The 13447-nt window shown below is 48.2% G+C and overlaps 1 protein-coding gene across 1 annotated transcript; it reads right to left on the reverse strand.

Annotated features, from left to right (window-relative positions):
- Window positions 1–283: 283 nt before the first annotated feature.
- dthd1 (death domain containing 1) lies at window positions 284–8661 on the reverse strand. Its single transcript, XM_084692121.1, has 10 exons — window positions 8178–8661; window positions 7262–7931; window positions 6623–6953; window positions 6275–6454; window positions 4565–4827; window positions 4240–4398; window positions 2555–2844; window positions 1295–1545; window positions 1123–1180; window positions 284–606 (listed from the first exon to the last, which is right to left on the reverse strand). The coding sequence occupies exons 1-10, from the start codon at window positions 8659–8661 to the stop codon at window positions 284–286; spliced, it is 3009 nt and encodes a 1002-aa protein (XP_084548247.1).
- Between the last annotated feature and the right edge of the window lie 4786 nt (window positions 8662–13447).

Here is a 13447-nt window from a genome sequence, read left to right on the forward strand (position 1 = left end):
CCTCTTGTGGAGACTTTGTAAAGTCACACAACACGAGGAACAGGATGCAGAAATACCTTTTATACCACAGCACAGAGATTGGAGAGAACACTTCTTCTATATTACACACACACATGCTCTGGACAGCAGATGTAAGAACATATTCAACAGCCACAACCCCAGATGACACCATGCAGCTACAACCCCCAGCCTACTGACAGACAAAATAGCAACCGTGTTCCCAGGGAGTGCCATTTTACCCCAGTTATGCATTTTTAAAACACCGCTCAAAAAGAAACTGACCTTACAACGCCTCTCCCAGTGCTCTACTAGACCCCCCTCTGGTGGCGGCCTGCCGCAATAGCAGCTCCTTGGCCAGGTCGGGCCGCCCGCTCTTGGCCAGACAGTGGGCCAGCTGGGAGGATTTGGAGGGCTGCGGGGAGGCGGGTAGCGACCTCCTCCACAGGCCCAGGATGTGGAGGGCCTGGGCGGGGAGGCTGTCGGGGGCCTGCAGCCTCGCCATCTGGATGGAGCTCCGGCGCAGGCGCAGGGAGAGGACCAGGGGCGTCAAGTCCTCCTCGGAGAGCTCCCGGGAAAGCCAGCAAAGCAGGCCGTCTGACAGGGCCTCTGGAGGAGGGAGGGGGGGAGGAGAGGACAGGAGGGAGGGGGGAGGAGAGGACAGGAGGGAGGGGGGAGGAGAGGACAGGAGGGAGGGGGGAGGAGAGGACAGGAGGGAGGGGGGAGGAGAGGACAGGAGGGAGGGGGGGAGGAGAGGACAGGAGGGAGGGGAGGAGGAGAGGACAGGAGGGAGGGGGGGAGGAGAGGACAGGAGGGAGGGGGGAGAGGACAGGAGGGAGGGGGGAGGAGAGGACAGGAGGGAGGGGGGGAGGAGAGGACAGGAGGGAGGGGGGAGGAGAGGACAGGAGGGAGGGGGGGAGAGGACAGGAGGGAGGGGGGAGGAGAGGAGGGAGGGAGGAGGAGAGGACAGGAGGGAGGGAGGGAGGAGAACGGGAGGAGTGACAGTCAGGGGATGTGTGACTGGGAAAACACAAGAAGAGAAAGATGGAGAGAAGGGAAGGACTGACGGAGAGGGAGAGATGGAAAAGGGTGTTGGGAACAGAGCGTCGCAGGCATATCACATACCTGCCTCGTCACAAAGCTTCACCTTGGCACTCACAGGTCGACTGATGGATCTCACTTTCTGTAGAAGACAAACAAAACAGATAAACAACACAACCGAGCCCATAGCTCACATCTAGAGATAAACAGAAATGTTCAAAGCATGGATGACTGTCACTCTTTAGCGGAGAAGCACCTTGGGCAGCGTCAAAGACAGCTTGCAGACGGGCTCGTCGAGCGGACGAGAGCTCGAGGGCACCGCCTCATCCCCGCGCTGTTCTAGTTGACCCCTGGCCACCTTGTGGAAGACGGCTGTCCCCTTATAGTGCGGCGAGCTGTAGTTCCCGAAGGGGTCCACCTCCGTAAGACGCAGGAAGAGGCGGTTCTTCCTTTGGCTGTGGAAGGTGATTGGCACACAGGCACTGCCAGTTTGGCTGTTCAGGTGCACTGGAAGAGAAGCATCCAGTAAAAAGACTGCCATCGTAACAAACCTTTTATTTTGGTAGACTGTTTTAGGTTAGGACAAGGAAAATTTCGACCCTTGCAGCTGCACCACTTCAGTGATGATTTCAGCAATGACGAATAAGACATGGCTTGACATGCTGAAAGTCAGCCGTGAAAAGTGAGATTTTATACTATGTGTGTGTACTTCCAAGTTGGTTATGCTTCACAGACAGAAGACTCAATCCATCAAGACTGACTAAACGCAATATCGACAACATCAAAGTGGGATGAATAGCAGGGAAATAATGGGCGAAAGTCCAAAAGATGCCTACATTAATATCCTTGACTTCAAAGCTTGTCTGAGAGGACTGAACAAGATTGATTTTGTGTTTTCTCACTTGGGTATCCTCCTCTCCCAAACATATAACTCATTTTCTTTATCATGAGGGATTTGGACCTGCCTGTGGTAGCAACAACAGCATAAAGATAAGCCAGTGTTGACAGGGCAAAGACACCGCTTGTGGGGTCATGACCTTAACAGAGACATAAACATTACAAACATTCATGTTTTGTTGGTGGCTGAGGAAGGCTGATGTATCCAACCTACAGTGTGTGTGTGTGTGTGTGTGTGTGTGTGTGTGTGTGTGTGTGTGTGTGTGTGTGTGTGTGTTGTCAAGCAATATCAGTTCCTCGGTGCAGGCCTTGAAGGCCAACGGCACAATAATTCATGTAAAGACATAAAGATGTCCAAACAGCTAGTTTGCCTTTCAACTGTGAACATGGCCAATGAATTTATGGACCGCTTAACCTTTTAACTGACTTACAAAACGGCATAACCTGGGTTTTCAGACCGAAACACACCCACGTTTGCAGTTACAAGAAGTTAAGCCTATGTCATACACATCATTTAGTATGTACCGAGAGATACTTTATTTTGTAATATCAAAATAACATGATGTTCATGTAAATCACGCATTTATAGCGTCATAACGTTTCTAAGGTGACACTGTACCTGTAGATGTGATGTTGCCAGTGAAGGAGAGAAGGAGCTGCTCTCCCTCACACATGGGCGTCTCCTGGGAGGGCTCCGGAGGGCCGCAGTAAGCCTGGGCCCGTAGTTTGGACAGCTCCCAGCCGAGGTCCCTGCTGGGGAAGACAGCCACCACTGCGGCCTGGGGGTCGTCTCGGCGGCACTGGAGGACGACAGAGACCATGGTGCGATGGGCCGACGCCTCCACGTCCTCCACCAGGGAGACCAGATGGGACGAAGGCATGGAGGAGAGGAGACGCACCACCATCAGTCTGGAGGGGAGAGAGGGAGGGAGGGAGGCAGGGAGGCAGGGAGGCAGGGAGGGAGGAGGGGGGAGGGAGGGAGGGAGGGAGGGAGGGAGGGAGGGAGGGAGGGAGGGAGGGAGGGAGGGAGGCAGGGAGGCAGGGAGGGAGGCAGGGAGGGAGGCAGGGAGGGAGGCAGGGAGGGAGGCAGGGAGGGAGGCAGGGAGGAGGGAGGCAGGGAGGAGGGAGGGGAATGTGGGGATGATCAAGGAGTGACAGACCATGGGAAGAGGAGAAAAGAGGAAAGGCGGGAGGCACAGATGGGTGAGGAGGAGGGAACAAAAAAGCCATCAATTCAAAAGGCAAAAGCGGAAAAGCCAGAAAGGGAGAGATGAGGGAGGCGCATGGCAGAGGAAACAGAGAGTTCCTGGATTAGCACCCAGAGTGGATTGTTACTGCGAAGAGGGGATGAACCGACTAATCTTCTCCTTCACATGACTTTTGTAAGGAGAAAAGACTAGAATTACCTTTCCACGGCACATGAAAAGGGATGCTTTATCAGCACTTTGAGATAAGAAAGGGGAAAAGATAAGGGTTTTAAAGTATAAGAAAAGCTTTTTTCCCTGGAAATCTTCTCTCGACCAAATCGGTGAAAGGTTCCTGTTCTGAACTTGAGTGCTCTCATGTGAAACATTTGTGGTAATGTCTAATGGCGTTCCAATCTTTGTATTAGTTCTACTGTATTAGTTGTTCTGCAAACTCTACACTCTTGGAAATGAGGGTTCCGATAAAGTTCTTCTTGAAAGGTTCTACTCAGAACCATTTACCTGTGAAAACTATGGAGAGACCATAGAGACAAGGGCTGAGGCGAGGGGCATTTGTCTCAAATATATTTTATATATATATATATATATATATATATTATAATGTGCGTAATGTGCTATCTCAGGAGAAATCCTGCTTGAACTTTCAGTCTTCAGAATAGTATTGCTGTGCTCTTACCCACCGTGTTAGGTTTGTTTGGACCATTGTTACTACAACCTCTGGAGAGAAGAGCTCATGAGACCAGAAAGGGAGAGAGTGGGCAGTTGACCATCCATATCTGTTTTTCATTTTTAATTGGTGGTTGGAGGGCTACAGTGTGGAGGGAATTAAACCCCAGAGAACTATAATACATTGTCAGCTTGGGTATGGCTTTGAAATATGTAAGCCAAATTGATGTACAACATAATGGCTCAGTTTCCCACTGAAGGATTGGGCCTAGTGCTAGACAGTAAAAAACGTTTTCTCTTAGTTTAGAACTAGTCTAAACCCATGTCTGGGAAACTGGTGTTGCATAGGATGAACGTGGCCCAAGTGGATGTCCCAGTAAATGTACCCCCCCAAAAATCATCACCTTACTTCTAAGAGTGTACCATTCTTTACCTCTCATAGTTCTCTGTCAGCTCAAAGGACACTAGGCCATTCTGCAGGTTTCTCACAGTGGTCTTCTCCAGAACGTTCCACTGCTCCTCCCTCCAGCCCAGCAGAACCAGGAGCTCACTGGACGATTCTCTTGAGCACTGAGCCGAGGCGTCCAACCCTCTGTCGAACGCCGTTCACAAGACACATCAACCACACAATGAAGGAGTCAATCACAACATCTCAAATAAACACAACACAATCATAAACATGGTGAATGAGTCAAAAGAGAGAAGATAACAGATGCTGGACCGGTGGGAAAACCCCCCCCCTCCACCGTCAGCTTTACCTCACGCGGCGTAGGCCTGGCGTGTCCCTGGGCATGTCCCTGGGCGGGGCCATGCCGATCGGGCGCTCAGGCTCCTCCCCCCGCCCTGCCGCCCTCCTCTTGTCGGCGCTGGGGGGGCAGGGCAAGGTGAGAGAGAGGGGCCGGCGGAGGGGCTGGGAGGTGGGGTGGGCTAGGTGGAGCAGGGGCGTGGTGGAGACCACTGCGTGGTACATGTCGCTCCTGGACTTCAGACTGGACAGCAGAGGGGAGTCCACAGGCTGGAGCTGCTCTCACACAGGGAGGAGTGTCTCAGGGCCCGGATCCGATTCCACCAATCACAGATCACCCTCTGGCCCCTTACCCTCTCCTCTCCTCCTCGTTCCTTTCTCCCTCTCCTTCTCTCCTCCTCCCTCTCCTCCCGTACTCTTCCATCTGCTCCTGCCCTTCTCCCTCCCCTCCTCCCGCACTGTCCTCCGTCCTCCGTCCTCCGTCCGGTGAAGAGAAACGCATTGCTCAATCATGTCAGACAAGTGATAATCTCTCTCCTGATCTCTCTGTCCATGCCCATGCCCATGCCTTTGTCTGTCTGTCTGTTTGTCTGTCTGTCTGTCTGTCTGTCTGTCTGTCTGTCTGTCTGTCTGTTTGTCTGTCTGTCTGTCTGTCTGTCTGTCTGTCTGTCTGTCTGTCTGTCTGTCTGTCTGTCTCTCTCTCTCTCTCTCTCTCTCTCTCTCTCTCTCTCTCTCTCTCTCTCTCTCTCTCTCTCTCTCTCTCTCTCTCTCTCTCTCTCTCTCTCTCTCTCTCTCTCTCTCTCTCTCTCTCACATTTTCTCTCTCTGCCCTAAAGCACTTTGGTAAACCTAAAGTCTCTCACATGTTGTAATGACCTGTGATTGTATAATGAGCTCTGAGGGCGAGGAAATGCCTCCTACACCTGGCAACCCACGGTGTGTTAGAACACCCAACCAAACCAACCGAACCAACCGAACCAACCGAACCAACCAAACCAACCAAACTAACCGAACCAACCGAACCAACCGAACCAACCGAACCAACCACAAACCCCTGAACTACCAGGGTGAATAAATACACATAACCAAACCTCACAAATCAACATCTCACAACAGGATTCAACATTTGCGTCTGGACACACATTCGCAAACAACAAACACTCTAAGCATAAACCTTTTCAAAAAGTCTAAACATTTAAAGTCACAAAATTAGTTTTCTCACTACCGCCGAGAAAACTAATTTGTGTCACTGCGAGCCATAATTGTTGTGGGAATAATGTTTACATAAAAACATGGAAAACAGGAAGCCAAGCAGCAGTAATTGCCAGTTCAAAACACTATTAGGTTCAAAACAGTTTTGATTAGTCTGTAAATTAAAAAGGATGACTAATGTGCTGGAGGGTGATAGTTCAAACCACCATTTGATTTTAAATAGCCTATTCATATTTTAATTTAGGTGCAAAGGTCATCCTTAACTTTTCATTTAATTTTACACTCATTTCCTTACTTTATTTATCATTTTACTGTTATGTGGAAATAACATTGTCTAACATAAGAACGATTCAAGAGGGCCCCTGTATATATTATCCACTCTTTTCCCCCTCCCTGGGCACATTCGTTTGACGTAACAGCCATTGACAGAGCCTCCAGATCCCCTCTAGGTCTCTACAACAGTTGTTGCTTAACTTAGGATCGGGTCAAGGAGCCGCGAGCGTGGTCCCTACCATGGACTGGACGACCACAGGTGCAGTGAAGGTTCCTGGGAGATAGTCCAGGCAGACCCGTGGGTCCGTGCTCAGTTTGATTGACAGGCCTCTCCTAGGGACAGTGCAGCTCTCTCTCTTCAGACATGACAGCACTGCAAACAGGCCCAGGGCGTACACCCTGACTTGCGCAAATGATCCCTGGCGCACACACATACACACACACACACACATATAGAAGTTTACATCTTTTTTTTGATATATTTCGATGGTATACGAACTGACAGACACACGATACAGGCAAACCCAGGTGAAATAGAAACCCAAAGTAGATCTGATAGTATATGGTCCCTTTGACGGGGTGCCTACCTTCTGGCCTCCAAACGTCCCCTCAGTGCTGACGGGACTAACGTAGCTCACCCTCCTGTTCCCGTCAATCACCTTGACAACCACATCCCTGTAGTTACCACGATAACTTGCCCGGAAAGGCACAGCGACCGCGATTGGGAACTGGCATTGGGACCCGTCTTGAACTTTGACCCGCATGACACTGCTGACCAGCTCCTCCGAGCCAATCACCATCAAGGAGCTGAGGGTTTCCACCACCTCACAGGTCAGGACCTTGGCCACGCCTTCAGGCGCTGTGACGTAGCAGGCATTGGGGACGTCTGCCTGGCCATTGGTTGATCTTCCTGTAAGCCTATCAGAGGGTGCAGTAGATAGTCTAAGATTGATCATGTCCCCTATGCGTGTGTGTGTGTGTTGAACACACTGATTGGTTTATAAAAAAAGGCCAGCCTTTGAAAGAAAGCAGATTGTCTTAAGGCCTTGAAACCATGCTGCTTTTTCAGAATCATCTGTCTACGGACTTTCAATACAGGAACTTCAAAGTGTGTGTGTGTGTGTGTGTGTGTGTGTGTTGTGTGTGCGTGCTGTGCCTTGCAATTCCCACATCTCACGTTTCCGACATAACGCACGCAAACACAAACGCATCAAACTCAAACTCACCCCGATATGACCCATCGACTCTCTCCCCCTCTCGCCCGCTTCCCCTCTCCATGCATCTCATTCTCTCTCTCCCCCTCTCTCTCTCTGTGTTTATCTGTCTCGAGGGGGGTGTCCTTGTGAATATCAGTCTCTGGCTCGACAGTTCTGCCAACGCCATCCTCTCTCTTCCCTCTGCGCTCCGCTCCAGGGCTCGTCTGCTCGTCACGTTCCTGAGGCTCCGCCAACCCCTCCCCTCCGAGGCCCGCCCGGGGGCGGCTGGAGTTCAAATCAGACACATCCCGACCGTCTGAACCTTGAGAACACGACGCATCGTCGGAATGCAACGCCTCCTCGCCTCCACCCTCAGGGAGGATGACGCTGAGGCGGGCTCGAGCACACTCAAAGCCAGGAGCATCATGGGATTCTGAGGCACCGCGGGTGTTTTCCGGACATCCCGAGTCAGGTGGACGGGGCTGAGATTGGCTGGTTACTCGAGTCAGTGGGTTTGTTTGGAACGCCGTCTTGGCCTCTGCCGTCCCGGTCGCCCTGTCATCCCACAGGGTGCTGGTGGCACCATCCAGGGTGGTGCGGACATGGCTCAGTAGGGCGTCGATGGCGCTCAAGTCGCCCTCAACGCTCCGCAGAGCGCCGTGGAGGATGGCCGAACACGACCTTCCCTGAACGGGCTCTCCTGAAACACGGGAAGAGTTTAGAGGTGCACATTGTCCATGTTTAAGAGGCCACACTTCCGAAGCTACTCCCAATGCCAAATGCATGCAAAACAGTACCAATGTCGAGGGACTTTCATCATTGATTCAAAGGAAAAACTCTAAAAAGGTGATGGGGGAATGAACTTCAAATGGATTGATTTGATTTGGTTCCCTCGACTTAAAGTTGAATTCACAGTTACCTTTCAGATGGGGAATGAAAGTTGTACCTGGGAGACAGGCCCGCTGTGGACATGCTCCTTCGACGGGGCCGAGCATGTGTGCTGTGCCTCTCAGGGCCTCCCTCCAGGCTGAGACTCTCTCGGTGAGGTCTCCACTCAGATCCCTGAGGACCCCCAGCAGCCTCTTCCAGACCTCTCCCCCCTCCCCGCTTCCCCTCTCTCTCCCCGGCGGGTGCGACAGCTGTCTGTCACCCTCCGGCCCGCTCGCCTGCGGTAACCCTCCACCCCCTCCGGCCTCTCCCTCCCCGGCGTCCGCCTCGCTCTCTCGCTCCGTCTCACCCCCGTCGAACTCGGCCCGTCCTTCTCTCCCTTCTTCTCCCTGGTTGCTCAGTCTTCTCTTGGCCACCCGCGCGCCGCGGAGGTCCTCCCCTCCCCTGGTTGTGACGTCTCTGACCTCCCGGGCGGTGTCCAAGAGCAGGCTGAGCAGGCACTCCTCCCTCCCCGGGCGTCTCCGGATGTGTGGGTCGTCCATGTCCTCTCCGGAAGCTTCTCATCAAAGACGGACGGCGAGAGGATCAAAAACAAGCCATCCTCGGTCGTGTATGGTCAATCTTCACGGCGTTCTTTTCTCTGATTGGCAAAAGGCCAAACTCGACTTGGCTCGTCCGACTTTAGAAGAGTTCAGGGGGGAAAAAAACTGCAATCTCTGCTTGGTCCTGCTCGGTTTCTTCTGTCTACGGCGTGACTTCTCCTGTTGCTGTGTGTGACCAGTGAGCTGACTTTACAGGAGCCAACTCTGTATTTACCACCCTGTCTGCAGTAAAAAAAAAAAAAAAGAAGTCTCCATGGAGACCCCACGGGAGGGGTGAGAGAACGAGAGACAAAAGAGAGGCCGTTTTACAGGGAGGGAGTCAAAAGAAGACAAAGCACCGTCCTCCAAATGCCTCATCCCTCCCTCCTTCACCCTCTCTCTTTCTGTCATCCTCTCTCTTTCTACACCCTGTCTCATTCACAAAACAACCTCTCATCCAGGTCTTGCCAAGCACGTTTAAACATATTTTTCATACTTTTTTGTTGCTTTACGACTTGCTATGCATTATTCTTGACCTTCACACTCTGCTGGAAGCTGCAGACAACTTGACGAGGTCACTGGGTGAGTTATACTGGACGTCATCAGTTCAGATCTGGTTGAGATGGTTTCATATCTGTTTTTCTACTTTCTAAAAGGACCCCGTGGTTACTGACCAATTTAGTTTCACTTTGACTACTACAGTGTGTGGATGTGTGATTTAAAGTGTACACCTCAAACGGCTTGAATGAACGACACCAGACATTTTAACTGTCCCTCATACCTTCAATTATCTGACTTTAATTGTATATATAACTGTCCAGCACCATAAGTGCCTCTTACATAAGATGAAATGACCTAGCTTTAGAATCATAGGTATTGTGGGTATTGTAGGCTGGTAGTTTGCCTACTGAAAAAGACTTTCCCTCTGCACAGCAGAAAAAGGACATGTTTGCAACGATGCTCGCTCCTACATCAATGTGTGTCTGTGTGTGAATGTGCATGTACGTGTGTTTAAAAATATATATGTATGAAAGGTGTTTGCCCACTCATATTGTATTTGCTGTCACAGGTTAAGGGAATCTTTTTTGACACACACAGAAAAAATGTGGAACTGTATGCCACCAAGAGTGGGTGTGATATTAAAACATGCCTACACATGTTGCTGAAACGGCCCCACACAGATCACCCACACACACACACACGCACACGCACACGCACACGCACACACACACAGAGACAAACACACATGCACACAGACCAAATGACAGCAGTAGGCCTAATAACAAGAGAGTAGATTACTACCATCTTCTGGTGAAACAAGTGTACTTCATCCTCTCCCCATTTCTCTCAATCTTTAACACACACACACACACACCCATGAACACGCACATACACGCACGTACCCACGCTATTGGCACAGCGTGGGATATCGTAATCCTGGACAATCCATATTAATCAAGTCAACGTTAAATATGCTTTCATCCCGAATAAATTCCAAGTGATGTTCGTTGGTCTTAGCCATACATTGGCCTACAGGGTTGCACATATCCACGATAAGCAATAGGTAGGCTAATATAAATAATCATGTTCGGTTTCTCGATTGCTGTGTGCAAGCGCAAACAAATACATTCCTGTCTGTGTAGAATGCATAGCCCGAAGCCTCTCCATCAAGCCTGAGCACGCAAAGCAGTCCAGTCCTCCTCTATCAACCATTACGCAACGTTGTCCTTTTGCTTCACGAGCAAGTACAATACAAACAAAAAACAACACGACACAAATTAAACCATATTTTCTCATCAACGGAACGTTAGCTCAGACGCCTATGCGTATTGCAACTTATTCTCAGTTGTAAAAAGGGGCGTGGAATCGTTTCAACTGCGAAAAGGAAACTAGTGGAATGATCAGTGTCAACCACGTCGTAAGAGTTGTTACTTGTAAATTATTCGACAAGACAAAAGTGTGATACACTTGTGGCACAGACGACATGAGGACACCTAATACTTCATACCTCTTGTTGAACATCAGGTAAGTTTGAACAGATAGACGCACAGAGCTCACTGGCAACTTAATCACTTGTGTGTGAGTTTGCTGTGATACTGTCCTGAAAGACCTTTAGTGGAAAATGCCCGTTGTCAACACATGCTATTGTTTTATATGTAAATATATCTGTCGGTAAAGTTTGTGTACATTTTGACATAGTGTACATTGTGTACATTTTGAAGTTCAGCAATCAGGATAACAATACAATGCCTGATTAGTTTGTTTTTCTAACTTTGCAAATGAATAGCATAAATGATTTGTGTTATTATTAATAATAATACTAATAGTACTAATAATAATAATAATAATAAAACATTTGATTTGTAATGCGCCCTTCTTTCACTCAAAGTGCCACAGCTACACTAAAAGTAATGTCATCTGTTATTGTCTAGCATTAAGACAACGTTAGTTTATTTGACATATCCAGCCAAAGCCATACGCGATACAGTAATGCTTCTCACTGGTAAAGTTGTCGGTTCGACAAAAAAAAAAAAAACACCCGTTGAGCTTTCCCACTTTTACAATATGTAATATTACATACAACATGTCCTATGGTTTGGGGGAAGTCATTGAGAACGACAGGTATACGGAAAAGCGTCATGTTCGACTTGGTTCAGAGGTTAATGTCTGAGGAATGGTTCATACAAAAATAATAGTAGAACCGGGTTAAAGCGTGGCAGGCTGTCACTCTCTCACACACACACACACACACCGTCGACCCCCCCCCCACACGCGCACACCACCGTGAGCTGAGTGTTTAACTGCAGTGGACTACAGTACAAGGAGTGGCGTGTGTGTTTGTGGATAGACCTTATATAGAGGAAACACTTGAGCACTACATTCCAGCGGTCTGATTATGTCAACTGCCAGAATGTGCGTCCTGTGTGTCAGTGTACTGTAGGTAATGTTGAGACCTTGTGCATTCAGTCTACTTTATGCAATGATACATTCTGCTCTGACATGATCATACATACCCATGTGGTACTCCTAAGCTTGATCTAGATCCTCTAGTAAATGTCTAGCCTTTGCTTTTTGGGGGGTTGTATTCTTCCACTGAATCTCATGGTCAGTCAGGTCATTAGCTCAGGATCAAAGCTGTGTTCCTCCCTCCCAGACTTTCAATGTTTGCCGAGGGGGTGTGTGTATTTCTACACTTGGGCATAGGTGTGTTTAGTGTGTGTGAGTGTGTGTAGTATGGTCTACGCACATAGGTGTGTGCCTACGTGCGTGCACCCATGCATGTGTGTGTGCCGGTGGGTGTGGATGTGTGTGTGGGACAGTTTATGCAGTCTGTACATAGGTGTGTGTACCTACGCGCACACATGTGACTGCGTGTGTGTGTGTGTGTGTGTGTGTGTGTGTGTGTAAGGTACTAATAAGAGAGCAGGAACAGCAGAGTGTGTCAGGTCAAATGTCCTGGCAAGGATAGTGTTAACACTTGCCAAGCACCAGTACAGGTTTCTGCATGTTAAGACTGATAACTGTAGGGCCATATGTCATTAATATTTCCCTAAACAGTTAACATTTATTTACAATACAAGTGATGAAATTATATATATATATATATATATATATATATATATATATATATATATATATATATATATATATATATATATAATACCAATCATTGCAAAATAATATATATATATATATATATATATATATATATATATATATATATATATATAAATACAAATGTGTGAAGTGTCCATCTTACACCAGCACATACATGTACCTGCACTCACAGGTCTACACTTTCACAGGAGAGGCTGACAGCCTGGCAAACATGTTCATGGAAATACATCTCAACAATAAAAAGTTCACACAGTATATCTGATTTTCACAAACATATTGGATCACTGTAATGGAATATGTAAATGTCACAGTTTGTCTCATTTCTGGACACATTCTGCGGCGCCGTCCATGTTTTACACATCACATAATCGAAAGGGCCCTAGCACTCTGTAAAACTGACACACTCGTAGAGTAGATACTGTTCATATACGTTATATACCAAGGCCGTAATCATAATATTTATTGGGGGGGTCAAATCCCCAATATATTGATATAAAAATGTAAATACAAATCAAAATGTGCTAAGCTACGACAGGCAACCACGCCAGTGGCCACAATTATCATAAAAAATGTAATTTGTCCCTCCCAATGTTGACTCCAGGGCTACGACCTTGGAATATACAGTATATATACAGATGTGTAATTGATATATGTAATTCTATGTATTGTGGGCTCTGAGAACTGAAGCCCAACACAAGATGAAGAAATTGAGAACTGCAGTAAAGTTTCATTGACTTGATTTTTGTTACATTTGATATACTTATCATTATTTTGTTGTCTTCAGACCCCCTACTAGTTTATAGTGCATGGTTGTCAGTTCCTCTGCGTTGTCGGATAATGATCTTGAACACCATGTTCTTTGACATTTCTGAAAGCAGAAGTTTGAGTACAAATACCTGTCGAGTTACTTACCTTAAAATGTAAGGTGAGAAACAGAAGTTACAGAAGTTCTCATCAAAACCATACCAGGTTATAACCACTCTAATGTGTGAACACTATCTGAAGACATCAGTGCTGCAGCATCAGATGACACAAGTCTAGCTTATTTGGTTTCAGACACCAGCATAGTGGCTGTCACTAGGGTCTCTAAGGTCATTAATGCTGCTGTAGCCGTGATGTGACCTACATG

Source organism: Hypomesus nipponensis, chromosome 25 (assembly GCF_054491055.1).
Source record: "Hypomesus nipponensis isolate SF chromosome 25, ASM5449105v1, whole genome shotgun sequence".
Lineage (NCBI taxonomy): Eukaryota > Metazoa > Chordata > Actinopteri > Osmeriformes > Osmeridae > Hypomesus > Hypomesus nipponensis.